This window comes from Oratosquilla oratoria, chromosome 28 (genome assembly GCF_046742065.1).
Source record: "Oratosquilla oratoria isolate Oo_2021 chromosome 28, ASM4674206v1, whole genome shotgun sequence".
Lineage (NCBI taxonomy): Eukaryota > Metazoa > Arthropoda > Malacostraca > Stomatopoda > Squillidae > Oratosquilla > Oratosquilla oratoria.
The window spans coordinates 4,289,440-4,315,106 of NC_134804.1; the positions used below are offsets into that span (position 1 = coordinate 4,289,440).

The 25,667-nt window shown below is 38.6% G+C and overlaps 2 protein-coding genes across 5 annotated transcripts in view; both read right to left on the bottom strand.

The window, feature by feature from the left end:
• The window catches only part of LOC143040226 (uncharacterized), a 134,412-nt gene that overhangs the window by 85,464 nt on the left and 23,281 nt on the right, over nucleotides 1-25,667 (bottom strand). For 3 of the 4 annotated variants that reach the window (XM_076210933.1, XM_076210928.1, XM_076210926.1), the window contains exon 2: nucleotides 21,257-21,386. The exons of the other annotated variant lie outside the window; for it this stretch is intronic. In XM_076210933.1, coding sequence (XP_076067048.1) covers nucleotides 21,257-21,386 — 130 coding nt within the window. The remainder of the gene's footprint in view (nucleotides 1-21,256; nucleotides 21,387-25,667) is intronic. 4 annotated transcript variants of the gene reach the window in all.
• Nucleotides 3,366-5,513, bottom strand: LOC143040227 (uncharacterized). Its single transcript, XM_076210934.1, has 4 exons — nucleotides 5,375-5,513; nucleotides 4,624-5,241; nucleotides 3,943-4,460; nucleotides 3,366-3,790 (listed from the first exon to the last, which is right to left on the bottom strand). Exons 1-4 carry the CDS (start codon nucleotides 5,420-5,422, stop codon nucleotides 3,367-3,369), a joined length of 1,608 nt encoding a protein of 535 aa, XP_076067049.1. The 5' UTR covers nucleotides 5,423-5,513; the 3' UTR covers nucleotide 3,366.

The following is a 25,667-nucleotide window of genomic DNA, read 5'->3' on the forward strand; positions in this document are numbered from 1 at the left end:
GACTTTTGTTTCATGGTGTAAATGGTCTGTAGGTGTTGTATTTGTGCAGCCTGTAATTGTTTTTAGGGCTTTGTTTTGTATGATTTGAAGGGTGTTGTGGTGTGTCTCACTGAGATTAGGAGCCCATGCAGGACTCGCATAATTCATCACTGAGCGTATGCATTGTTTGTATATTGTTATATTAGTTTCTTTGTTTTGTCCAAATGTTGTTCCAGTGATTGACTTAAGTGCGTTAAGTCTAGGTGTGCATTTGTTTTTTATGTTTGTGAGGTGTTGTTTGAAAGACATGGATGTATCGTATGTTACACCAAGAATTTTCGGTGTGTTTGTGTGTGGTATTAGAGTGTTGTTGATGTAGAGATGAGGTATGTATTTGTGTTCTTTTGTCCAGTTGGTGAGAAGTGTTGCTGTAGATTTGGTTGGAGCTATTTTGAGTCTGTTTGTGATGAACCATGTGTTGAGTGTGTCAAGGTAAGGCTGGATTATTTCTGCAGCTTTGTCTGTGTTACGATGTGTGCATGTGATTGTTATGTCATCTGCGTAGGAAGAGATTTGTATTTCTGGGGTGTCTGGTGTGGGTAAGTCATGCATGTATAGATTAAATAATGTGGGAGATAGAACTGAGCCCTGTGGTACTCCGTTCTTAATGTTTCTGATGTGCGATGATTGGCCATTATATGACACATGAGCATTCCTGCCTGCCAGATAATTGGCCAGCCATCTTTTGGTGTTATTGTGCATGTCTGTGTTATATATTTTATTTGTTAGGTTGTGGCGGGGGATAGCATCAAAAGCTTTACTAATGTCCAATGTTATAAGAACTGTTCTGTGGTGGGGCCTATCTGAATTGATGCCATCTAAAATTCTTTGTGTGAGGGTTGTCAGAAGAGTGTTTGTGGAGTGTAGTGGCCTAAAACCGTGTTGTGAGTCAGCAAGGGGAATATATGGTGTGACAAGTTTAAGTATTAGGCGTTCAATGACTTTAGAGGGGGTGCAGAGAAGTGTGATTGGGCGGTGCGATGTTGGGATTGTTGGGTCTTTGTTCGGTTTTGGAATGGTGATTATTTTACCATGCTTCCAGATGTCGGGTATAGTGTTGTGTGAATAGCTGTAGTTTGCAATGTTTGTGAGTGCGTGTATACCTTGTGGTCCAATGTGTTTTAGGTGGATGTTGCTTATGTTATCAGGGCCACAGGCAGATGAGTGCTTGAGATTATGCATTATGAGTTTTGTCTGACTGTCTATGAAGGGTGTATAGTCTGAGTCTGTGGGGAAGTCTTTCTTACGTCGAATGGGGCGTCGGTCGTCAGGGTGAGATGTAAGATGGCTCGTTTATGCCATTTATGTTAACAGCTGGTGCATCTTCATGTGATGAAGCAGAGTGAATCTGAATGGGGGGGGGGCTAGTCTTAACTGATATTTAAATCATGTTCTACCTGCTCAGCCACATCGATGTGGTTGGTTTTGTGGGAAGTTGCTGATGGCACTGCTGGGAGGAAATGATTTGCATAAATGATGCCATTTTGAGCAGGGTAAATGATTATGTTATGTTGCTTCATCAATGTTAAGCCTATGAGGATATCAGCAGGAAAGTAAATATCAGCTATGTATGTGATAACTGGAATGGAAGGGCACTCATCTTCAAAGCTAAAGTCTAGGGAGAATTTACCAATGACAGAGAATAGTACAGAGTCTACATTGCAAAGATTGACATCAGGGGGTTCCAAAATGGTGACATGTTTTCAGTGCAGAATTTGTGGAAACTATACTGACATGTTAAGTGGGGAACCTGTGTCAAGAAAGATTGTCACTTTGGTATTGCTAGAAATAGCATTGAAAGTTAAGGAATGGGAGGATACATCTGGGATATCCAGGGTATGTACCAGAAGAGTTGATGATTAAATATCTAGGTATGGAGTAACTGTCCTTGGTATGCACTGAATCTTTGTATTCTGTAGTCACAGAGGAGATGTGTTACATGAATGCCTTGCACAAGATGTGTTACATGAATGTCTTGCAGAAGTGTTATGTGAATGTCTAGGAAAGCGATCTGGGGATCTTGTCTGTGTTGCCTCTGTGCTAGCAGCACATGGCAACAATCACTCAGGAAAGGGATAGATAGGCTGATTGTACTTTCCTAGATCTACAAAAAGCTTTAGATAAAGTCCCACATAGATAATTATTTGGAAAACTGAAAACCATCAGAGTACAAGGTAAACTACTTGAATGGATGGAGGATTTCCTGCATGGAAGAAAAATGAGAGTAGTGCTCGGAGATAAAGGTTCTACTTGGGAAGAGGTGATTAGTGGACTTCACAGGGATCAGTACTGGCTCCAATAATGTTTGCTATTTATGTAAATGACAAAATGACATGGATGAGGGTGTGGACAGTTACATGAACTTCTTTGTTGATGTCACAAAATTGTTGAGAAAAGTCAGCATTGAAATAGACTGAGTTTTTGCAGAGATCTGAACAAAATTTGGGAATGGAGTCAGAAGTGGAAGTGGACTTCAACATCAAGACCTGTAGTATAACAGATTTTGGAAAAAGTAAAAATAGGATATCAGGACAATATCAAATAAGTGAAAAGTATGTAAAGAAAGTGGGACTTGAAAAAGACCTCGGAGTAATCATCACAAAGGACACGTCCTCTGATAAACAAAATTGTTGGAGAAACCTAAAACTTGCTGAGGTCAATAAAAGTGGCATTTAGTTGGATGAAGAAATGGTAAAGAAAATACTAGTCACCAGAGGTGGGCGCGCAAACCTTTTTTTGGGTTCCGAATCCGAACCCGAATTTTCGCCGGTTTTGGGTTCCGAACCTCCGAATAGCGAACCCGATTTTCAAAATTTCGGTGCGAACATTTATTCCGAACATTTGTCCGCGTACCTCCGAATCTTTAAAAGATAGCAAAGCAAACCTTAATTCTGATACCTTCTGAACATTTCCAAACCTTAATTCTGATACCTTCTGAACATTTCCAAACCTAAATTTTACTCATTCTGAATCTCCAAATCTAAATTTAAAGCTTTCCGATTAAAAAAAGTGTTTAAGATATCTACATTACTTATTAAACAAATTACTAGAAAAACAAATTATTAATACAAGACAGTAAAAATAAAAGTTCACAAAACAAAACAGTAAAAACATTTAAAACAAAAATTCACAACACTTCAGTCTTCACTCTTCACAGATTCACTCTAACTTGTCGGCCCTCTCTCCCTCTTAACCAATTTCAAGTTTCCCTTCAAGAAGGTCAGGTTCTCAAAGTTTAGATTGGTCAGAGAGGCTCGCTTTGGCCTCAAAATGTCCGAGCCGAAGCTGAAGAGTCGTTCAGCTGAGGCAGACGAGGGCAGGGGAGTGTTATACTTGATGAAACAGTTCACCCAGTGCTGCCTGTGCTCCATGGGGAAGTTTGCTGAGGAGATCTTCATGATGCTTGTGCCGAGAATGGCGCCCCCAAGTGTCTACTTCCTTGCTGACCTCCTCCTCCAGGTTGGCCACCACCACAGGCTCCTCCTCGTCCTCAAGAAGGAAGGCAAACTCGTCATGCTCGCTGGTGTGGCTGGCCACAGACTGTGGCCTGGAGGTGGGCTGGCTGGAGGCGGAGGCCACATCCCCCTCCTTGGACCTGATTTGGGCCACAAGGTCCGACACCATCTTGTCTCTCACCAGGTTGTACAAGTCAGGATTTGTCCTGCATATGTACTTGACCATCTTTAGACAGAACCTGGGGTGGAAGGCAGTCGCAAGGAGCTTCTCCTGGTCCTCAAACATGTGTTGAAACCTGAAAAGATTAAGATATGAATTAATTTAATTATTGATTAATGATTTTTTTTTTTTTCAATTACTATAAAAGATTATATTATTTTATTATTTATATAATTATATTATATTATTATTATTATTATATTATATTAAAATATTAAAAATATCTACCTTTCAGTGAAGCCCTTTTTGTCTCTGCCATGGTGCTCCTGTGTCCCCAGGAGGTAGGTGACGAGGGGCTTGGCATGCTTGATGCTGTTGTCATCCCTAAGCAGGTTCAAGTCCCTCTGGAGCACCATCAAGTTGGGAAGGAAGTTCCCCATGTAGGCATGCTGGTCTGACTGCATTTTGTCCAAAGCATTGGCAACTGGGGCCATAACTTTGATGTACTTGGCGATGACCTCGTTGTCCTCGTCAACAAAGGCGGGGATCGGGTTGGGGCGCATGCTGGTACAGAGATCATTGATCTTTTTACGGGTGTCCAGGTCCTGCAGAAGGCCAGAAAGCATCTTATAGCTGTCATAGCTGGAGTTCCACCTCGTCGCGCCAGGGACTTTAAGTTTTTTGCCGATAGCATCCTCTATCTCGTTGGCTGCGACAGTTTGGCGGCCCTGGGCATTCCACAAAGACTGCGCCTTGGCAGCCGACCTTCTGAAGATATTCCTGCCACCATGGTTCCATTGTGGGACCTGAAAAAATAATATTTATTATTTAATATTTTATTACAATTCACAAATTAAAAAAAAAAAATAATTTACATCTTTTTAGTTTTTACCAAAAGAACAATAAATCATTTAATATTTATAAATTATTAGTTTATTAAATTTAAAAAAATAAAGTTATTATACTCACTTTGGAAACATCTTCAGATGCCAGGAGGTTCAGAGTGTGTGCACCACACCTCTGGTGTTTAGGCAGGCTAACCTCAGCTTTGTCAGCCTGGTCCAGGGCCTCCTCCATAGATATGACCTGAGGCTCGTCAGCCAGCTCTTCGTCAGGCTTGTCCTCGCCAGGTTGTATGACGACGTCCTCTTGTGCAAAGTTGACAAAGGCACTTACATAGTTTGTGCCATTGTCTGTGATCGTGCAGAGAATCTTGCTGCTGATGCTGAAGTCCTCATGTAGCTTGCTCAAAGACCTCGCCAAGTACTCGGCTGTCTGGCTCTCCTTCACCTCCTTCATGCCCAAGACTGCTGTCGTCCTCTCCAGGGTGGCCTTATCCAACCACGAGACTGTGGAGCCTATGAAGGCCCGGTTGTGGCTCGACCAGCTGTCGGTAGTGGTGGCCAGGTAGTCCTGCTTGGACATGATCTGGGTGAGCTCATTTTTGGCCCTGGCGCTCATATGCTTGATGTCGTCGTCAAGCTTTTTCCTGGATGGCAGCTTGAACTGAGGGTTCAGGTAATTGAGGAAGGCCCTGAGCGCCTCTGACTCTGTTGTTATGGTGGGCAGCATGTCGCGGATAATCCACTGAAACATAAAAAAGATGTGCGAGTATTTGAAGTTAAATTTTTGTTATAAATTATTTTTATTTATTAAAGTTAATTAATCTATTAAATTATTTTCATACTAAAACAGTAGAACTTTTAAAAGTAAAACTTACCTCATAAAACATGTCAAGGGCATTCTGCTGGTCAAACCTCTCAGCCATAGTCTCCTCAATACAGCCCTACCTGAGGCTTTTGGCATCCCGACCACCACCAGAAGCAGAGCGGCCACGTTTGCTGCTGCCATCTAAGGCTGCTTTTAAGGCAGGACTATCTAAAGGGTGCTTGGTGGCATAATGGTTCTTTAAGTTGCTGTTGGTGTCATTCTGAAGCTTCAGCCTCGCAGTGCAATTTTTCTTGGCGCAGAGGGCAAACCCAGCGTCCCTGCTGACACCACACTTGAAGAAGGGCTTGAGAATGTCCCAGTCTCTGTAGAGGTCCCATTCCCTCCTGGAACCGTGACCTCCCTCGGCTTGCTCGGCCTCGGTGTCGGCAATGTCCATGTCCTCGGCTCGACTTGTGCCAGGCATCAGCTCCAGTCTCGAAAACTCTGGCAGTTGGATATCGCTGGCGTCAGATTCACTCTCAGCGAGGCCGCTTGGGTTCGTGGACCTTGGTGTGTCAGACTGAGCACTTGGGTTTCTCGACCTCGATGTGGATGTCATGTACTTATCCATTGTCAGCGGTGAGTGTGATGTGAGTAGAGTGGTCTAGCCTCCTTGGGTGTCCTCTCCAGAGTGTTGTCAGTGCAATGGTTGAAGAGTGTCTGACTATTGTAGCACTGTTTAACTAAATTGTAACTTATGGGATGCGGTGACAAGAAAGTCTGCACTGTGCAGATTTGTAAACACTAAACAAGCGCTCTGATTGGCTGCTGCAGTCACCGGCGCATGCGCGGTGGCTGCGCGTCACTAACAAGCGTTCTGATTGGCTGGCAGCCAGCTGTGGTCACAACATGACGAGTCTGTGTGGTACAGATAAAGCAACGAGTTAAACACCACGAGTACATTTCCAAGTTCAAAGAAGGGCAGTCCAGGCAGTACTACTAGTCTTTGTTTCGCATTACTACACACAGTCACACAGGCTTGCATATCGAGCACATTTCGAGCAGTGGTCATTTGAGACACACACACACACACACTTACACTTACACTTACACACTTACACTTACACAGCTACAAAAATGGCACCTGCACTTGCAAACCTATCATACGAAGAGAGATTGGCTAAACTGGAGTTACCGACACTGGAGCAAAGAAGAGAGAGAGGTGACCTATTGACCATCTACAGAATCATGAAAGGCACAGAGGTACTCGATAGTGAGAGCTTACTTAACTGGGACAAAAGAAACACAAGAGGACATGGAAAGAAAATAAAAAAACATAGCTATAGAAGAGAACTGAAGAAAAACAGTTTTCCTCATAGAGTTTTGGACACTTGGAACAAACTGGACAATGGAATAGTATGCGCAAAAACCATTCATGAGTTTAAAAACAAACTAGACACTGCAAGATACAAAGGCGGGACATCACGAGCATAGCTCCCCTTCCCGCAAAATACAACTAGGTAAATACAACTAGGTAAATACTGAAATAGAAATAGAGAGAAGCGATAAAGTAAAACACAATGCTAATGGTCAAAGACGTCTCTAGTTGTTACAGAAACATAGGCGTCACCACATCTCTATGCCGCAGAAAAGTTGAAAACCAATGTTTGGTCGTCTTCGTTTTTTCGAATTTTCTCCGGGATACGGAGGTTTGGATTCGCGAAAAAAAGACGTTCCGAACCTGGAAGTCTGAATCTTTTTTGACGTCGGTCCAAATCCAAACCTCCGAACCCAAATCCCAGATTTTGCTGGTCTGAACAAATCCGTGGATAAAGGTTCGCGAACATTTGTTCGGAACGCCCACCTCTGCTAGTCACACTGATAAGACCAAGACTGGAGTACACAGCAACACTATGGTCACCCAGCACCAAAAAGAGTATAAGGAAAATTGAAAAAATCCAAAGAGCAACTATGAAGATGGCCCCCACACTTTCAGAACTGCCATACAAAGACTGTCAAAACTAAGAGTTACCAACCCTGGAACAAAGAAGAGAAAGAGGAAACTTGCTGACCATCTATAGAATCATGAGAGGTACAGAAGTCCTTGATAGAGAAGACTTACTAAATTGGGATAAGAAAACACGAGAACATGGAAAAAAAAACTCAAAAAGGACAGTAATAGAAGAGACCTGAAAAAGAACAGCTTTCCTTACAGGGTGGTAGATGTATGGAACAAACTGGACAAAACTATAGTGTGCAAAAACCATACACGACTTTAAGAACAATTTAGATACTTCAAGATACAGAGATGGGACACCATGAGCATAGCTCCCCTTCCCATAAGATACAACTAGGTAAATACAACTATTTACCTAGTATCTTTTGGGAAGGGGAGCTAAGCTCGTGGTGTCTTGTCTTTGTATCTCTCCATATCCAGTTTGCTCTTAAATTCTTGTATTGTTTTTGCACACCTGTTTTTTCATCTGTGGGGAAAGCTGTTCTCATATGAAAGCATGTACTGTGACGATCGCAATGTTTGTCTGGTTGTGACGGGTATCTGTGGTAACACGTGTTAACGAAGTGTCCTAGTTTGTGGCAGTGTGTACAGAACATTTGTGTTCTTGAAGGAGAGCATTGGTGTGAGTGATATTGCATGCAAGATGTATGTCTTGATCTCGTTATGTGAAGGGGACCATGTGACCTGGGCTATTGTGTGGGTTGGTGTGATGAGTACTGACTGGCTCTGTATCTGAGTGATAGCTTTGTCCATGTCAGAGAATTCCCTGGAGAATTTGCCTAGTGTGATGCCTAGTATTTACCTAGTTGTATCTCATGGGAAGGGGAGCTATGCGTGTGGTGTACCATCTCTGTATCTCACCATATCTAGTTTGCCCTTAAATTCGTGTACTGTTTTTGCACACATTATTGTTTCGTCTAGTATGTTCCATATATCCACCACTGTGGGTAAAGTCTTTTTTTTTTCACGTCTCTTCTATAACTGTCCTTTTTGATTTTCTATGTCCTCTTGTATTTCTCTTATCCCAATTTAGTAAATAACCTCTGTCAAGGATTTCTACACCTTTCAAAATTCTGTAGATGGTCAACAAGTCACCTCTTTCTCATCTTTGTTCCTGAGTTAGCATTCTAGTTTTGACAATCTTTCTTCATATGACATTTTTTTTAGTGTTGGGGCCATCTTTGTTGCTCTCTGGATTTTCTCAATTTTCCTTGTATTCTTTTTAGTACTGGGTGACCATAGTGTTGCTGCATACTCCAATTTTGGCCTTATCAGTGTGACTAGTATTTTCTTTACCATTTCTACATCCAAATAAAATCCAATTTTATTGATCTTGTGGTTTCCCCGATATTGTGGTTTCACCAACAATTTCGTTTATATGTTTCTCAGGGGAATTATCTTTTGTTATGATCACCTCCAGGTCTTTTTCAGATCCCACTTTCTTTACTTATTTTTCACCAATTCTATACTGCCCTGATATACTTTTTTTTCTTCAAATTTCATTGTGTTACATTTCTTTATGTTGAAGTCCACTTCCCACTTCTGACTCCATTCCCAAACCCTGTTCAGATCTCTCTGTAGTGAGTCACAGTCCACTTCAGTATTCACTTTCTTTAACAATTTTTTTTTCATCTACAAAGAAGTTCATGTAACATTCCATACCCTCATTCATGTCATTTACATAAATAGCAAACATTATTGGAGCCAACGCTAATCCTTGTTGAACTCCACTAATTACCTCTTCCCAAGTAGAACTCTTATCTCTGAACACTACTCTCATTTTTCTTCCATGCAAAAAGTCCTCCATCCATTTCAGTAGTTTCCCTTGTATCCCTCTTATGGTTTCCAGTTTTCTTAATAGTTTTTTGTGAGGGACTTTATCAAAAGCTCTTTGTAGATCTAGAATGCACAATCAGCCCATTTGTCCCTTGTATTATGTCCAGCAGTCTTGAGTAAAAATGGATCTGATTTGTGGTACATGATCTTCCTTGTCCAAATCCAAATTGTCTCGGATTTAAGATCTTGTTCTCCTCCAGATGTTTTATCCATCTATTTTTTATAACTTTTTCATATATTTTAGCTACTGTGCTTGTGATGGAAACTGGTCTGTAATTTGTTGGGTCTTATTTCCTCCTTTAAAAACTGGTTTAATATCAGCATTTTTCCAGTCTTCTGGTATTTTCCATTCTTTGAGTGAGCAACTTATGTTATATATTCCATCTGTTAGTTTTTCTTTACATTCTTAATATATCCAATTTGCTATTCCATCCAGGCCATGCAATTTCCTAACTTCAAGGTTCATTATTTGATCCATTATTTCTTTCCGTGTTACTCTTATCTCCCTCGTGTGTTTTTTTTTTTCTCCCTTCATCCCAATGTTGCATTTTTTTCTCTAGTGAAAACAGACTTGAAGTGTTTGCTCATAACTTCCGCCATTTCTGGTGTGAATGGAAATGTGCTAACTTTTTGGAGTGTCTGGATGTAATTGGGAGAGTAGTTGAAAGTATGTCAGAGTGAGACTGTGTTCCAATGATATTTTTCTGAGACCCAGTCAAGTTTTTGAGGCTTTCTCCGAGTTCACTTTTAAATGTTGAAGCGACTTTGACCATTTTTTCTTTTGTGTTGTGTGGGCCATGATTGTAAGTTTTTGCCAAAGAGTATAAGGAGAAAGTGCTCCAAGTGGCTCAGATGCAGCAAAGGACTTTTTAAAGTGTTCTACGAATTCCTGATAGTTTTTGGTTTCCTCATATAAATCAGACCGAATGACATCACCAGCTAATGTGTTATTCTTATCTATTCTGGATGTTAAGATGCTTATTTTGCCCTTGTCATCTGTGACATTTCTTCGTGTTATCTCTGATTCAACCTCAGAGAGGAAATTGTGTAGAATCATGTTCTTGCCTTTAATGAGAGGTAATGTTGTCTCATCCTTGACTATGGTGATAAGGTTTTGTGTTGTCATGTTGTTTTGAGTAGCAGGTGAATTTTCTGAAGAGTTGTTAGAAGGAGGGGGACATGTCTGGTGTATCTGAAGCAAGTGTAGAGCAGCTTCATGCACTGGGTCAGTATGTCAAGTCAGAGAGGGGTTTGGACACATTCATGTACAAAATTATGGGACAAATAGGTCAGGACTGTGTTGTTCCTTGGTGATAATGAGAACAGAAAAATAGTTGAAGGTGCTGCAGTGGGTGGATCAGTGGGAAGATGCAGTGCTGGAAACAGGGGGAGTAATTAGTAGTGTATTGGTTTGGCAAGTTAAAAAAATATGTGAAACAAAAGTATACATATATAAAATGGTAAAATATGGGAAATGAAAGTGGAGATCTTGCACAGTTAGATGCATGAATTGGGCAGGTCATTGGAGCACTGGCTTGTATAAGATGCTGGGTGAGGGGCATAGTGTTGACATGGAGGCGGTGGGCATTGTGGATGCTAGATAGTGCCTCAGCGGGGATTTCCTCATCGTAGATGCTGCAGGAATGCCTTGGAGGGGGATTTCCTCATCGTACATGTCGGAGGAATGCCTCAGAGGGGGATTTCCTCATCGTACATGTCGGAGGAATGCCTCAGAGGGGGATTTCCTTGTCATAGATGATGGAGGAATGCCTTGGAAGGGGATTTCCTCATTGTAGATGCTGGAGGATGCACAGCGTAGAGGTATGACTCTGCTTCGCAGTAGGATAGTGGGCAATGCTGCTAAGAGGGGTTGCCCCATAATGATCCTTGCCAATGCAGGGGGGAGGGGTTTGTGACTCATGGTGATGCTAGATTTTGGTGAAGATTGGTAACGCTGGGAGATGGCTATGTTCAAATGGAGCCGCTGTCAAAGGATTACAAAGGTGGAGCATGCCAACAGGAGACCTTTTGGTCCACATCTAGGTTGGATGCGAAAAAAATCATAATATATAAAAACTACAATAATGTAAATATAAATAACAAATAAAATACATAGATAAATGCAGAGGTATAGTTTGATAATAAACAAACAGGTAAATAGTAAATAATAATGAATTGACATATAACTAATAAATGAAAATAAAAAGACAAATGATAACAAAACAAAAACAATATAAATTGAAATCATTACAGCATCTTGCTTAGGTGTTTATCTAAATGATTTTTAAAGCTTTGAACTGAACTACATTGCACTACCTGTGCAGGAAGTTTATTCCATTCATTAACTACACAGTTGGTGAAGTTGTTTCTACCTACTTCCAAATTGAATCTATTTCTGGACAGTTTGAGACCATTGTTTCTTGTCTGATTCTCATTCAGTGTGAAAATTTTGTCACTTTTGATGTTGTCAATTACCTTTAGAATTTTAAAGACCTGTATCAAGTCACCTCTGAGTCTACACTTTTATAGGGAAAACAGATTCATATGTTTTAGTCGATTTTTGTATGATTTATTCTTTATATTTGGAATCAGTTTTGTGGCTCGCCGTTGTACTTTTTCCAGTCTGTCAATGTCTTTAATGAGATTTGGTGACCATATGGAAACAGCATATTCGAAATGTGGACAAACTAACAATTTATATAGCTTGTTAACGAGTGATGGACTTTTGAAATCAAAAGATCGTGCAATCAGTCCTAGAATCTTATTTGCTTTCTCAGAGGCTTGGATGATTTGAGATCGTTACTGATAATTACACCGAGATCTTTTTCACTATCCACTTTTGTTAATGAATTTCCAAATAACTTGTAATCGTACTTACTGTTATTTTTACCTATGTGCATTACCTTGCATTTACTTGTGTTAAATTTCATTAGCCACTTTTCAGACCATTGCTGTGATTTATCTAAATCTTCTTGAATATCTAATTGATTTAAGTGATCATTTGCCATTCTGCACAGTTTTGTATCATCAGCAAATTTGGAAACAGTAGATTTTGGTCCATGGTCTATATCATTTATATATATTATGAATAGAAGTGGCCCAAGAACAGAACCCTGAGGAACTCCACTTGTAACATTTTTCCATCTAGAAGTTTTTCCATTTAAAACAACTCTCTGTTTTCGATCATTCAACCAATTACTAGTCCAACTTAATAGGCTACCACTTATTCTGTGTGAAGCTAATTTAGTATGTAGTCTTTCATGTGGGACGGTATCAAAAGCTTTTGCAAAGTCTAGATATATTAAATCTATATTGTTTCTTTTGTCATAATTCGAGATACCTGTGTTGTAGAATTCGAGTAAGTTAGTCACACAAGAACGTTTCCGTCTGAAACCATGCTGGCTATCATTTATCAAATGGTTACTTTCTAAATGATGTTTGATAGCATCTCTGATGATAGTTTCCATTATTTTTCCTACGACTGAAGTCAAACTTATAGGCCTATAGTTATTTGGTTTCTTTTTGTCACCTTTTTTGAATATGGGAGTAACGTTAGCTAGCTTCCATTCTCTTGGGACATCTCTGGATATGATGGATTTCTGTCATAGAGTTGTTGCTTCAGAGGAATGGTAGAGTTCCTCCTTTGTAGCCCACACTGGGCCACCAGAATGTAGAGTTGTTGTTTACTTACGTTGGTGAATTAAAGGGCAGAGGAATGATGTTCTTGGCCAAGAAAAACTTAAATGTGATGAAGGTTACTGAGGGTAAAAACAGCGTGGAAATGACCATGATAAAAGTTGAAGACGACATAAAAAGTAGAAAGTTTGTGGTGATTTATGTGCCCCTAAATATGGGTTCTTGGAAAGAGGGCAAGCATTCAAAAATGTTAGATTATACTAAGCATTTATTAAATGAGATACTGAAGGATGGAGGTAACCTGGTATTTATGGGAGATTTTAACTACAAAGAAATCTGTTGGAAAGAGATGACAGTGAAAGGCAGAGAGGATCTTTGGGGAAATGTATTACTTGACATGACCACAGCACATACAATGACACAATGGGTGAGTAATACCAGATTCAGACACAATGAAGAACTGTCGAGACTGGATTTAATATTTACAATAGGACCTGAAATTGTGGGTAAAATTTAATACAAGACACTATTTGGAAAGAGTGACCACATACTAATAGAGGCTGAACTAAAGGAAGAAATATATATGGAGAGAAAGGAGAAATACAGAAAAGATTGATGTACAACAAAACAGACTTTGGGAAATGTAAGAAATACTTTCAAAATGCAAATTGGGAAAAATTCTACATTGAAGAGACAAAAGTGGAAGAGAAATGGACGATCTTGATGGAAATCTATAATGAAGGAGTGAATATGTACCAAGACAGAAACCTCTTCAGTACGTGCCAAAATCTCGTGGGCAGCATTAGCTGTCAGACGTACGATGTGTCGTAATAATACTCGCATCATAAAATATAGTCACCGCTTATATCGATCGTTCTCTCTTTCACCCGTGAATTTTGATAACCATAGAAAATGTGATGAAGACAGTTTAGAGAGTACGTCATTACGCAGGGGCAACTACAATCAATATAATCAAGACGCTGATATGGCAGCCTCGCGTATCCACTTGCTCCTCATGCCGCCTACGTATGCGGCACCATATGGAAGGGGTTAAGTGCTGGTTCAACAGAAGATGCAGCAAGGCAAAAGATAGAAGAGATAAGGCTTGGTAAAGATGGAGAAAAGATAAAAACAACATGGAAAATGGCAAATATATATCAATCATAGAAATGAATATGTAAAAGTGTGCAGAGAGGAAAAACAAAATTACAAAAAATGCCAGTTGTTGTTTGCTGACGACACTGCGCTTGTAGCAGGATCAGAGGAGGTATTGAGGAAGTTAGTGACAGAGTTTGAGAAGGTGTGTGAAAGAAGGAAGCTGAAGATAAATGTGGGCAAAAGTAAGGTGTTGAGATGTACAAGGGGAGAGAGTGACAGCAGGCTGGAAGTGAGCATTAAGGGTGAAAGACTGGAGGAAGTGGATAGTTTTGGATACTTGGGTGCGAATGTGGCAGGAAAGGGATGAGTGGTGGGTGGAGGTAGAATGTAGATTGAGAGAAGCGAGTAAATGCCTTGGTGGATTGAAAAGTGTAATGAGAAATAGACATCTGGGAATGGATGCTAAGAGGAGGTTATATTTACCTAGTTGTATTTTGCGGGAAGGGGAGCTATGCTCGTGGTGTCCCACCTTTGTATCTCGCAGTGTCTAGTTTGTTTTTAAACTCATGAATGGTTTTTGCACATACTATTTCATTGTCCAGTTTGTTCCAAGTGTCCAAAACTCTATGAGGAAAACTGTTTTTCTTCAGTTCTCTTCTATAGCTATGTTTTTTTATTTCCTTTCCATGTCCTCTTGTGTTTCTTTTGTCCCAGTTAAGTAAGTTCTCTCTATCGAGTACCTCTGTGCCTCTCATGATTCTGTAGATGGTCAATAGGTCACCTCTCTTCTTTGCTCCAGTGTCGGTAACTCCAGTTTAGCCAATCTCTCCTCGTATGATAGGTTTGCAAGTGCAGGTGCCATTTTTGTAGCTGCTCTTTGGATTCTTTCTATTTTCTTTCTATTCTTTTTGGTACTGGGGGACCACAATGTCGCCGCATACTCTAATCTAGGCCTTATCAATGTAACCAATATTTTTTTTATCATGTCTTCGTCCAAGTATGTAAACGCCACTTTTATTGATCTTAGCAAGTTGTAAGTCTCCCCGACAATTTTGTTAATCTGTATATCATAGGACAAGTTGTTCGTGATAATTACTCCCAAATCTTTTTCGGATCCTACTTTCGTTACTTCTTTGGTTCCAATTGTATATTTTCCTGATATTCTGTTTTTGCTTTTTCCAAACTCCATTATGCTACACTTCTTAGTATTAAAGTCCACTTCCCATTTCTGACTCCAGTTCCATACCCTATTTAGGTCTTCTTGCAGTGCTTCAGTCCTCATCAGTTTCTATTTTCCTTAGCAGTTTGGCGTCATCAGCAAAGAAGCTCATGTAGCAGTTCACGTCCTCGTCCATGTCATTCATATAGATAGCAAACATTATTGGTGCCAGCACAGATCCTTGCGGTACTCCACTGATCACCTCTTTCCAATCTGAATATTTTTCTCTGAGCACTACTCTCATCTTTCTACCAGTCAGAAAGTCCTCTATCCATTTTAGTAGGTTTCCTTGTATTCCTCCTATGTGTTCCAGTTTTTTTTAGTAGTTTTCTGTGTGGTACTTTGTCAAAGGCTTTTTGCAAGTCTAGGAATGCACAATCAGCCCATCCATTTCTTTCTTGCACTATGTCTATTAGTCTTGAGTAAAAGCATATTAAGTTTGTGGAGCATGATCTTCCTTGTCTGAATCCGAATTGTCATGGGTTTAATGAAGGTTTAATATGAAGGTTTAATATGAAGGAGTGATTGTGCCAACAGCAATGTATGGGGCAGAAACATGGAACATGAGAGAGGAAGAGAGAAGGAGTTTGAATGTGTTTGAGATGAAATGTCTGAGAAGTATGATAGGGGTTACTAGGCTGGATTGAGTGAGAAAGGAGGTGAGGATGAGAACAGGGGTGGAAAGGGAGCTGGGAGAGGGTTGATGAAAGAGTATTAGGATGGTTTAGAAACATGGAAAGAATGAGTGAAGAAAGATTAGTAAAAGAAGTGTGGAAGGCAGAGGTGGAAGGAGTGAATATGAGGGGGCATCCTATGATGAGATAGATGGATGGGGTGAAAGGGGCATTGCAAAAGAAAGGAATGTTTGTGGAGGAAGGATGGGAGAGGACAGAAGATAGGGGTGAATGGAGAGGGGTTGTGTATAGATGATGCTGTGATGCATGAGGGGGAGTGGGTGGGGGATGGGGGGTGAGGAAGTATGTATGAGAAAAAAAAATTGACACAGCCCGAAGGGATTTCTCCCCGTCTTCTCCTTTCTTGCAAATTTATGAAGCGGCCTTGCTGTGGATGTGCTGCGTCTTGCATCACTGCTTCTGAGCCAGGGCAGTGGACAGGATGCAGGGATGACCCATCATCCAGGAGGTGCCAAGATAAGAGGGAGGGAGGGTGGAGAGGAGTGGAATATATAGGAAATTAAATGGGTGGGAGTGGTTTCTATGCCTTTTTCTTTTTGGCTACCCCCCCGTGTAGGGGGAAAAAGCCTTTGGTATATAATGTAAAAACAAAAAATACATTACAGAAAATAAACAGGAAATGACAAAACTACGCCAAGGAAATACAGAATACACAGAAGATCTAGAAATTGCTGAAGTAATGAACAATCACTTCAAGTTGGTTTTCACTAGAAAAAAGTACAGCATTGGGACAAAGGAAGTGAAGTGAGATGTCCCCCATGAGGGAAATAATAGTCACGCAAAAAGAAATAATGAATCAATTAACAAACCTTGATGTTCGGAAGTCACACGGCCCAGACAAAATTGCAAATTGGATGCTAAAAGAATGTAAAGAAGAACTAATGGACAAAATATACAAAGAAGGAAAAATACCAAAAGACTGGAAAATACCAACATTGTACCAATATATAAAACAGGAAACAAAGAAGAACCAACAAATTACAGACAGGTCTCCCTTACAAGCACTATAACCAAAATTTGTGAAAAAAATGATCAAGAATAGATAAAACACTTGGAAGAAAATATAATACATTCGAAACAATTTGGATTCAGACAGGGAGGATCACGCACCACAAATTTAACCTGTTTCTACTCAAGACTAATAGATATAATACAAGAAAGGGACGGATGGGCTGACTGTGCTTTCCTAGACTTACAAAAAGCCTTTGACAAAGTATCACACAGAAAATTATTTAAAAAATTGGAAGACAAAGGAGAGATACAAAGTAAACTACTAAACTGGATGGAGGATTTCCTGCATGGCAGTAAAAATGAGAGTAGTGCTCTGAGAAAAGTGTTCAGGTTGGGAAGAGTTGATTGGTGGAGTTCCACATGGATCAGTATTGGCTCTAATAATGTTCACTATTTATGTAAATGACATGGATGAAGATGTGGAATGTTACGCAAGCTTCTTTGCAGATGATGCTAAACTGTTGAGGAGAGTGAAAACCAAGACGGATTGTGAATTACTACCAAGAGACCAAAACAAGGTTTGGAAATAGTCAGAGGTGGGAAGCAGACTTTAACATTTAGAAATATAGCATAATGGAGTTCAGAAAAAGTAAAAAAAAAAATATCAGGACAATATACAATTGGAACAAAGGAAGTAAAGAAAGTGGGATCAGAAAAACACCTGGGAGTAATTATCTCAAATGACTTGTCTCCTAATAAACAAACAAAATTGTTAGAGAATCCTACAACTTCCTATGATCAATAAAGGTGCCTTTTACCTATTTAGACAAAAATTAAAAAAAAAAATATATTAGTCACACTATAAGGCCTAGGAAAAGAAAGTGGGATATGAAAAAGACCTGGGAGTGATTATCACAAAAAATATGGAATACACAGAAGATACAGAAATGGTTGAAGTCATGAGCAAACACTTCAAGTCGTTTTCACTAGAAAAAATGCACAACATCGGGATGAAAGGAGAGAAGTGAAATCCCTCCCCACAATTGAGGCAATAATGCTAACACGGAAAGAAATAATGGATCACATAATAAGCCTTGATGTCAGGAAATCACACAGCCCTGATGGAATCGCAAATTGGGTATTAAAAGAATGCAAAGAAGAACTAACAGACAAAACATATAACATAATAAGTTGCTCACTCAAAGAAGAAAAAATACCAGAAGACTGGAAAAATACAGATATCATACCACCATATAAAGGAGGAAACAAGGAAGACCCAACAAATTACAGACTGGTTTCCCTTACAAGCACAGTAGCCAAAATTTGTGAAAAAGTGATAAAAAGTAGATGGATAAAACATCTACAGTAGAACAATATACTAAATCTGAGACTATTCAGATTTAGACAGGGAACATCATGCACCACAAATTTTATCTGCTTTTACTGAAGACTAATAGACATAATACAAGAAAGGGACATGTGGGCCGATTGCATTTTCCTAGATCTACAAAAAACTTTTGATAAAGTCCTTCACAAAAAACTAAGAAAACTGGAAACCATAGGAGGGATACAAGGTGAACTATTGAAATGGATGGAGGACTTTTTGCATGGGGGAAAAAAAAAAAAAAGAGATGAGAGTTCTAATTGGGAGGAGGTAATTAGGAGTTCCATGAGGATCAGTATTGGTTCCAATAATGTTTGGTATTTTTGTGAATGACATGGACGTGGAGTGTTACATGCGCTTCTTTGCAGATGATGGAAAATTGTTAAAGAGAATACTGAAACAGACTGTGACTCACTACAGACATCTGAACAGGGTCTGAGAATGGAGTCACACGTGGGAAGTGGACTTCAACATTAAGAAATGTAGCATAATGGAATTTGGAAAAAGTAAAAAAAAAAGACACCATAAAATTGGTGAAAAGGAAGTAAAGAAAGTGAGATATGAAAAAGACCTGGGAGTGATCATCATAACAAATATGGAATACACAGAAGATACAGAAATGGTTGAAGTCATGAGCAAACACTTCAAGTGTGTTTTCACTAGAAAAAATGTACATCGGGATGAGGGGAGAGAAGTGAACCCCTTTCCCAATGAGGGAAATAAAAGTAACACAGAAAGAAAAGAAATAATGGATCACATAATGAACCTTTATGTCAGGAAATCACACGGTCCAGATGGAATTACAAATTGGATATTAAAAGAATATATAGAACTAACAGACAAAACATATAACACAACAAATTGCTCACTCAAAGAAGGAAAAATACTAGAAGACTGGAAAAATACTGATATCATACCACTATATAAAGGAGGAAACAAGGAAGACCCAAAAAATTACAGACCAGTTTCCCTTACAAGCACAAAATTTGTGAAAAAGTTATAAAAAGTATATGGATAAAACAGCTGGAGTAGAGCAATATACTAAACTGAGACAATTTGGATTTAGATAGGGAACATCATGTACCACAAATTTAATCTGTTTTTACTCAACACTACTAGATATAATAAAGGAAATGGACAGATGGGCTGATTGTACTTTCCTAGACCTACAAAAACCTTGACAAAGTTCCACACAAACAACTATTAAGAAAACTAGAAACCATTGGAGGGATACAAGGTACTCTACTGAAATGGATGGAGGACTTCTTGCATGGAAGAAAAATGAGAGTAGTCCTCAGAGATAAGAGTTCTACTTGGGAAGAGGTGATTAGTGGAGTTCCACAAGGATCAGTAGTGGTTCATATAATGTTTGCCATTTATGTGAATGACATGGATGATGGTGTGGAATGTTACACGAGCTTCTTTGCAGATGATGGAAAACTGTTGAAGAAAGTGAATACTGAAATGGACAGTGATTCACTGTGATGGATGAAATATCTGGAGTCTACAATATACTAAATCTGAGACAATTTGGGTTTAGACAAGGAACATCATATACCACAAATTTTATCTGTTTTTATTCAAGACTACTAGATATAATAAAGGAAATGGATGGATGGGCTGTTACATGAGGTTCTTTGCAGACAATGCAACTGTTGAAGAAAGTGAGTGCTGAAATGGACTGTGATTAACTGCAGAGATATCTGAATGGGGTTTGGGAATGGAGTCAGAAGTGGGAAATGGACTTCGTTAAGAAATGTAGCATAATGGAATTTGGAAAAAGTAAAAAAAGGATATCAGGACAATATAAAATTGATACTATGAAAAAGATCTTGGAGTGATGATTGGAAAGGACATGAAACCAGATAAGCATATAAATAAGATGTTTGGAGAAACCTACAACTTATTGAGAGCAATCACAGTGGCATTTACTTATATGGACGAAGAAATGATAAGGAAAATACTAACTACACTAATAAGACCAAAACTTGAGTACGCAGCATCACTTTGGACACCCAGTACCAAAAAGAATATTAAGAAACTAGAAAGATTACCAACAGCGACAACCAAACTAGTACCGACACTCGCCGAACTAACATATGAGCAAAGACTATCCAAATTGAACCTACCAACTCTGGAACAAAGAAGAGAAAGAGGAGATTTGCTAACTATCTACAGAATAATGAAAGGAATGGAAGTTTTAGACAGGAACGACCTATTAGTGTGGGAAAACGGTAAAATAAGAGGACACGGAAAAAAATTGAAAAAGGATAGTTATAGAAAAAACTTGAAAAGGAACAGTTTCCCACACAGAGCGATAAATACATGGAACAAATTAGACAACAAAACAGTATGTGCTAACACTATACAAGATTTTAAGATAAAACTTGATGCGGAGAGATACAAAGATGGGTCACCACGAGCATAGCTCCCCTCCCGTATATTACAACTAGGTAAATACAAATAAAGCAAAGAAAGTGGGATCTGAAAAAGACCTGGGAGTAATCACAAAGGATGTGTCCCCTGACAAACAGATAAACAAAATTGTCGGAGAAACCTATAACTTGCTAATATCAATTAAAGTGGCTTTTATTTACTTGGATGAAGAAATGGTAAAGAAAATACTAGTCACGCTGATAAAGCCAAAATTGGTGTATGCAGCAACACTATGGTCACCCAGTACTAAAAAGAATATAAGGAAAATTGAGAGAATCCAGAGAGCAACTATGAAGATGGCTCAAACTCTATCAAAACTCTGGAACAAAGAAGAGATAGAGGTGACTTGTTGACCATCTATAGAATTATGAGAGGTATGAATGTCTTTGATAGAGAAGACTTACTAAATTGGGATAAGAGAAATACAAGAGGACATGGGCGGCACCTCAAAAAGGACAGTTATTGAAGAGACCTGAAAAAGAACAGCTTTCCACACAGAGTGGTAGATGTATGGAACATACTAGATGAAACTATAGTGTGTGCAAAAAAATACACGAATTTAAGAGCAAATTAGATATGGCGAGATACAGAGATGGGACACCACAAGTGTAGCTCCCCTTCCTGTAAGATACAACTAGGTAAATACACACACAATAGTACAGAGGTAAAATTTGCCTTACACCTGAGATTACATCTTTCAGTCAAAGAGATGCGAAGATATGAATGCTGTCTGCCAAATGAATCAGTGAGGAATGCTGAGAATGGTAAAACTGCCTCCTGGCTTAGCCTTGCTCGTGAATGCTTCTGCTTCTGCAATGAAAAAGAATGGATATATATATACACCTATCATTCAGGAAATCCTTCATTCCAGTATACCTTTAAGTCCCACATTTTCCAATGTCTATGTTAACAACTTATGTGGCATCTTGGCAAAAACTTTTGCGGGTCAAATTTATATACTAATCATATTTACCTAATTGCAGTATACTGTTCAGGAAAGAAGTAATACTTTTTGGGTCCCATCTATTCTACAATTTACCATACCTAGCCTCAAATTCATGTATGGTGTAACCATTACTTTACATATTACAATATTACCCATGAAAAACTACATTACAACACACATATGAATGAACACTCATCCATGGCCTAAGGCAAGCAACCATCACAAGACCAGTGCATGATAATGGTTAAGTAGCCAGGAATCTCCCTCCAAAAACACATACCGGTAGGTAAATACAACTAGGTAAACACACACATACACACACACTGGTAGAAAGATGAGAGTAGTCCTCAGTGAAAAATATTCAGATTGGTAAGAGGTGATCATTGGAGTACCGCAAGGATCTGTACTGGCACCAATAATGTTTGCTATCTATATGAATGACATGGACGAAGACGTGAACTGTTACATGAGCTTCTTTGCTGACAACGCCAAACTGTTATGGAAAGTAGAAACTGATAAGGACTGTGAAGCACTGCAAGAAGACCTGAATAGGGTATGGAACTGGAGTCAGAAATGGGAAGTGGACTTTAATACTAAGAAGTGTAGCATAGTGGAGTTTGGAAAAAGCAAAAACAGAATATCAGGAAAATATACAATTGGAACCAAGGAAGTAAAGAAAGTAGGATCCGAAAAAGACTTGGGAGTACGGTAATTATCACAAACGACTTGTCCTATGATAAACAGATTAACAAAATTGTCGGGGAGACTTACAACTTGCTAAGATCAATAGAAGTGGCATTTGCATACTTGGACGAAAACATGATAAAAAAAAATATTGGTTACATTGATAAGGCCTAGACTAGAGTATGCGGTGAAATTGTGGTCCCCCAGTACCAAAAAGAATAGAAAGAAAATAGAAAGAATCCAAAGAGCACCTACAAAAATGGCACCTGCAAACCTATCATACGAGGAGAGATTGGTTAAACTGGAGTTACCGACACTGGAGCAAAGAAGAGAGGTGACCTATTGACCATCTACAGAATCATGAAAGGCACAGAGATACTTGATAGAGAGGACTTACTAAACTGGGACAAGAGGAACACAAGAGGACATGGAAAGAAAATAAAAAAAACATAGCTATAGAAGAGAACTGAAGAAAAACAGTTTTCCACATAGAGTTTTGGACACTTGGAACAAATTGGATAATGAAATAGTATGCGCAAAAACCATTCATGAGTTTAAAAGCAAACTAGGCACTGTGAGATACAATGGCGGGACACCATGAGCATAGCTCCCCTTCCCGCAAAATACAACTAGGTAAATACACACACACACAGAAGAAGGAATAAAAAAAGTAGAAAATGAGAAGGACCTGGGAGTCATTGTTATGAATAATATGTCACCTGAGAAACATATAAGATTTTTGGAGAAACTTATAATTAAATAAGAACAATTAAAGTGGCATTTACATACCTGGATGAAGAAATGGTGAACAAAATTCTAATCACTCTGATAAGACCAAGATTGGAATATGCTGCAATGATGTGGTCACCAAGTACAAAAAAATGTATAAAAAAACTTGAAAGAATACAAAGAGCAATTACAAAATTGGCACCAACACTCTCAAAACTATCATATGAAGAGAGACTAGCAAAACTTGAGCTACAGACACTAGAGCAAAGAAGAGAGAGGAGATTTGATAGCTATTTACAGAATCATGAAAGGCATAGAAATTATTGATAGAGAGAATCTGATAAAATGGGATGATAGAAATACAAGAGGACACGGAAAGAAAATCAAGAAAGACAGCTACAGAAGAGATCTGAAAAAGAACAGCTTTCCTCACAGAGTAATAGACAACTAGGTAAATACACATATAAACAAGATTTTTGGAGAAACTTATAATTTAATAAGAACAAAGTTGCATTTACATACCTGGATGAAGAAATGGTGAAGAAAATACTAATCACTTTCATAAGACCAAGATTGGAATATGCAGCAACGATGTGGTCACCAAGTACAAAAAATGTATAACAAAACTTGAAAGAATACAAAGAGCAATTACAAAATTGGCACCAACACTCTCAAAACTATCATATGAAGAGAGACTAGCAAAACTTGAACTACAGACATTAGAGCAAAGAAAAGAGAGAGGAGATTTGATAACTGTTTATAGAATCATGAAAGGCATAGAAACTATTGATAGAGATAATCTAATAAAATTGGCACCAACACTCTCAAAAATATCATATGAAGAGAGACTAGCAAAACTTGAACTACAGATATTAGAGCAAAGAAAAGAGAGAGGAGATTTGATAACTGTTTATAGAATCATGAAAGGCATAGAAACTATTGATAGAGATAATCTAATAAAATTGGATGATAGAAATACAAGAGGATATGGAAAGAAAATCAAGACAGTTATAGAAGAGATCTGAAAAAGAACAGCTTTCCCCACAGAGTAATAGACATTTGGAACAAGTTAGATGAGAAAGTGGTGTGTGCAAAAACAATACATGAATTTAAAAAGTTTAGATAAAATGAGATATGAAGACAGGACACCATGAGCAAAGCTCCCCTTCCCATAAAATACAACTAGGCAAATACATGTAGACAGATTCACAGCAAAGATTAGAGCTCCAAAAAAGAAGGGAAATTTTCGTGGATCTCAACGTCAAGGAAGTACCTTTTTGTATCTATAGGGAAGGGGAAAGCTCGTGTAGTGGGAAGGTGATGAAAAAATTGCATTTAATCATATAGTGACACAGCAGATGAAACAACAAACTGAAGACACAGTTATCAAAGTGATGAGACAGAAGGAGAATATAGTCAGAGACTTAGCATATAAAAAGAAATGTATAATTATATTAGAGATGGAAGAGAAGTATAATCTAAATAGGACTACATGAATTAAGGAGGAAAAAGATAATGTAAATAATATATCAGAATTAGTTCAGGAAGATGAACCTGAAATAGGGAAACAAACTGAAGAAATATATAGACTAAGGAAATATAGTACAGATAATATCAGACCAATTAAGGTTAAATTCAGGTCACAAACAACAGCAGAGAATATCTTGGCAAAAACAGGGAAACTAGCAGACAATGAACGATATAAAAAGGTATGGATAAAAAGAGAAATGAATAAGGAGGAAAGAGAGGATGAGAAAGCAAAAAGACTAGAAGCTAAGGGAAAAAAACGAGAACAGAACAGAGTCAGAAATAGAGGAATTCTATTGGAGAGTAGTGAATATGAAAGTGAGGAAATAGCACATAACAGAGAAAAACAAAAGGGAAACAGAGAATACAATGGAAGTAGCAGAAAATTAAGAGTGTCTTACACAAATATAGATGGCCTAATAACAGGATTGAATGAACTGAATGGTTATCTGAAGGAAAAAGAACTGGACATAATGGGAATTGTAGAGACAAAATTGAAAGGTCCACTACCACCGAACAGTGTAGGACATGATGTATATAATTATTGGATTAGAAACAGAGAGGTAAAACAAGGGGGTGGAATTATGTTCCTGACTAAGAAGGATATAAACATGAGGTGTATGAGGATTTACGACGAAAAAGGAAAACCTGGTTTGTACTGTAGGGGTGGGGAGTGAACGTGAGTGCCCGAAATGGTATCTATGCAGTGCTAGTTAATTGTGTTAACTCGAAATTAGCAAAAATGAATGAAAACGACTCGAAAGCCAGTTGCGAATCAGAGCCATCTGGCGGCAATCCACTGAACCGCAATGTAAACAATCAACAAAACACGTGTTACGACAATGATTTCTTAGGGTTTGGTAAGTACGAAAGAAAGAACTTAAGTAGATTATTAGAGATAGAGAGAGAGATGAGCAAAAATAGGACTCGGTGGGAAAATGAAATCATGGACTTAAGAAAAGAGGTCATTGGTTTAATTGATTGTTTATCTAAGACTAACCATGAAATTTCTGACCTGAGAAAAGCTAACTTGGATCTTACAAACGAAATTAAAGAAATGAAAAGAGACATAAATGAACTGAAGAATGATAATGAAAAGAAGAAAACTAATGATAATAACAATAGCGAAAATCTAAAGCAGGAAGTGAACAACAAATTACAAGAATTGACACAAAAGATCGAAGAAAACTTAGGTGGGGACAGTA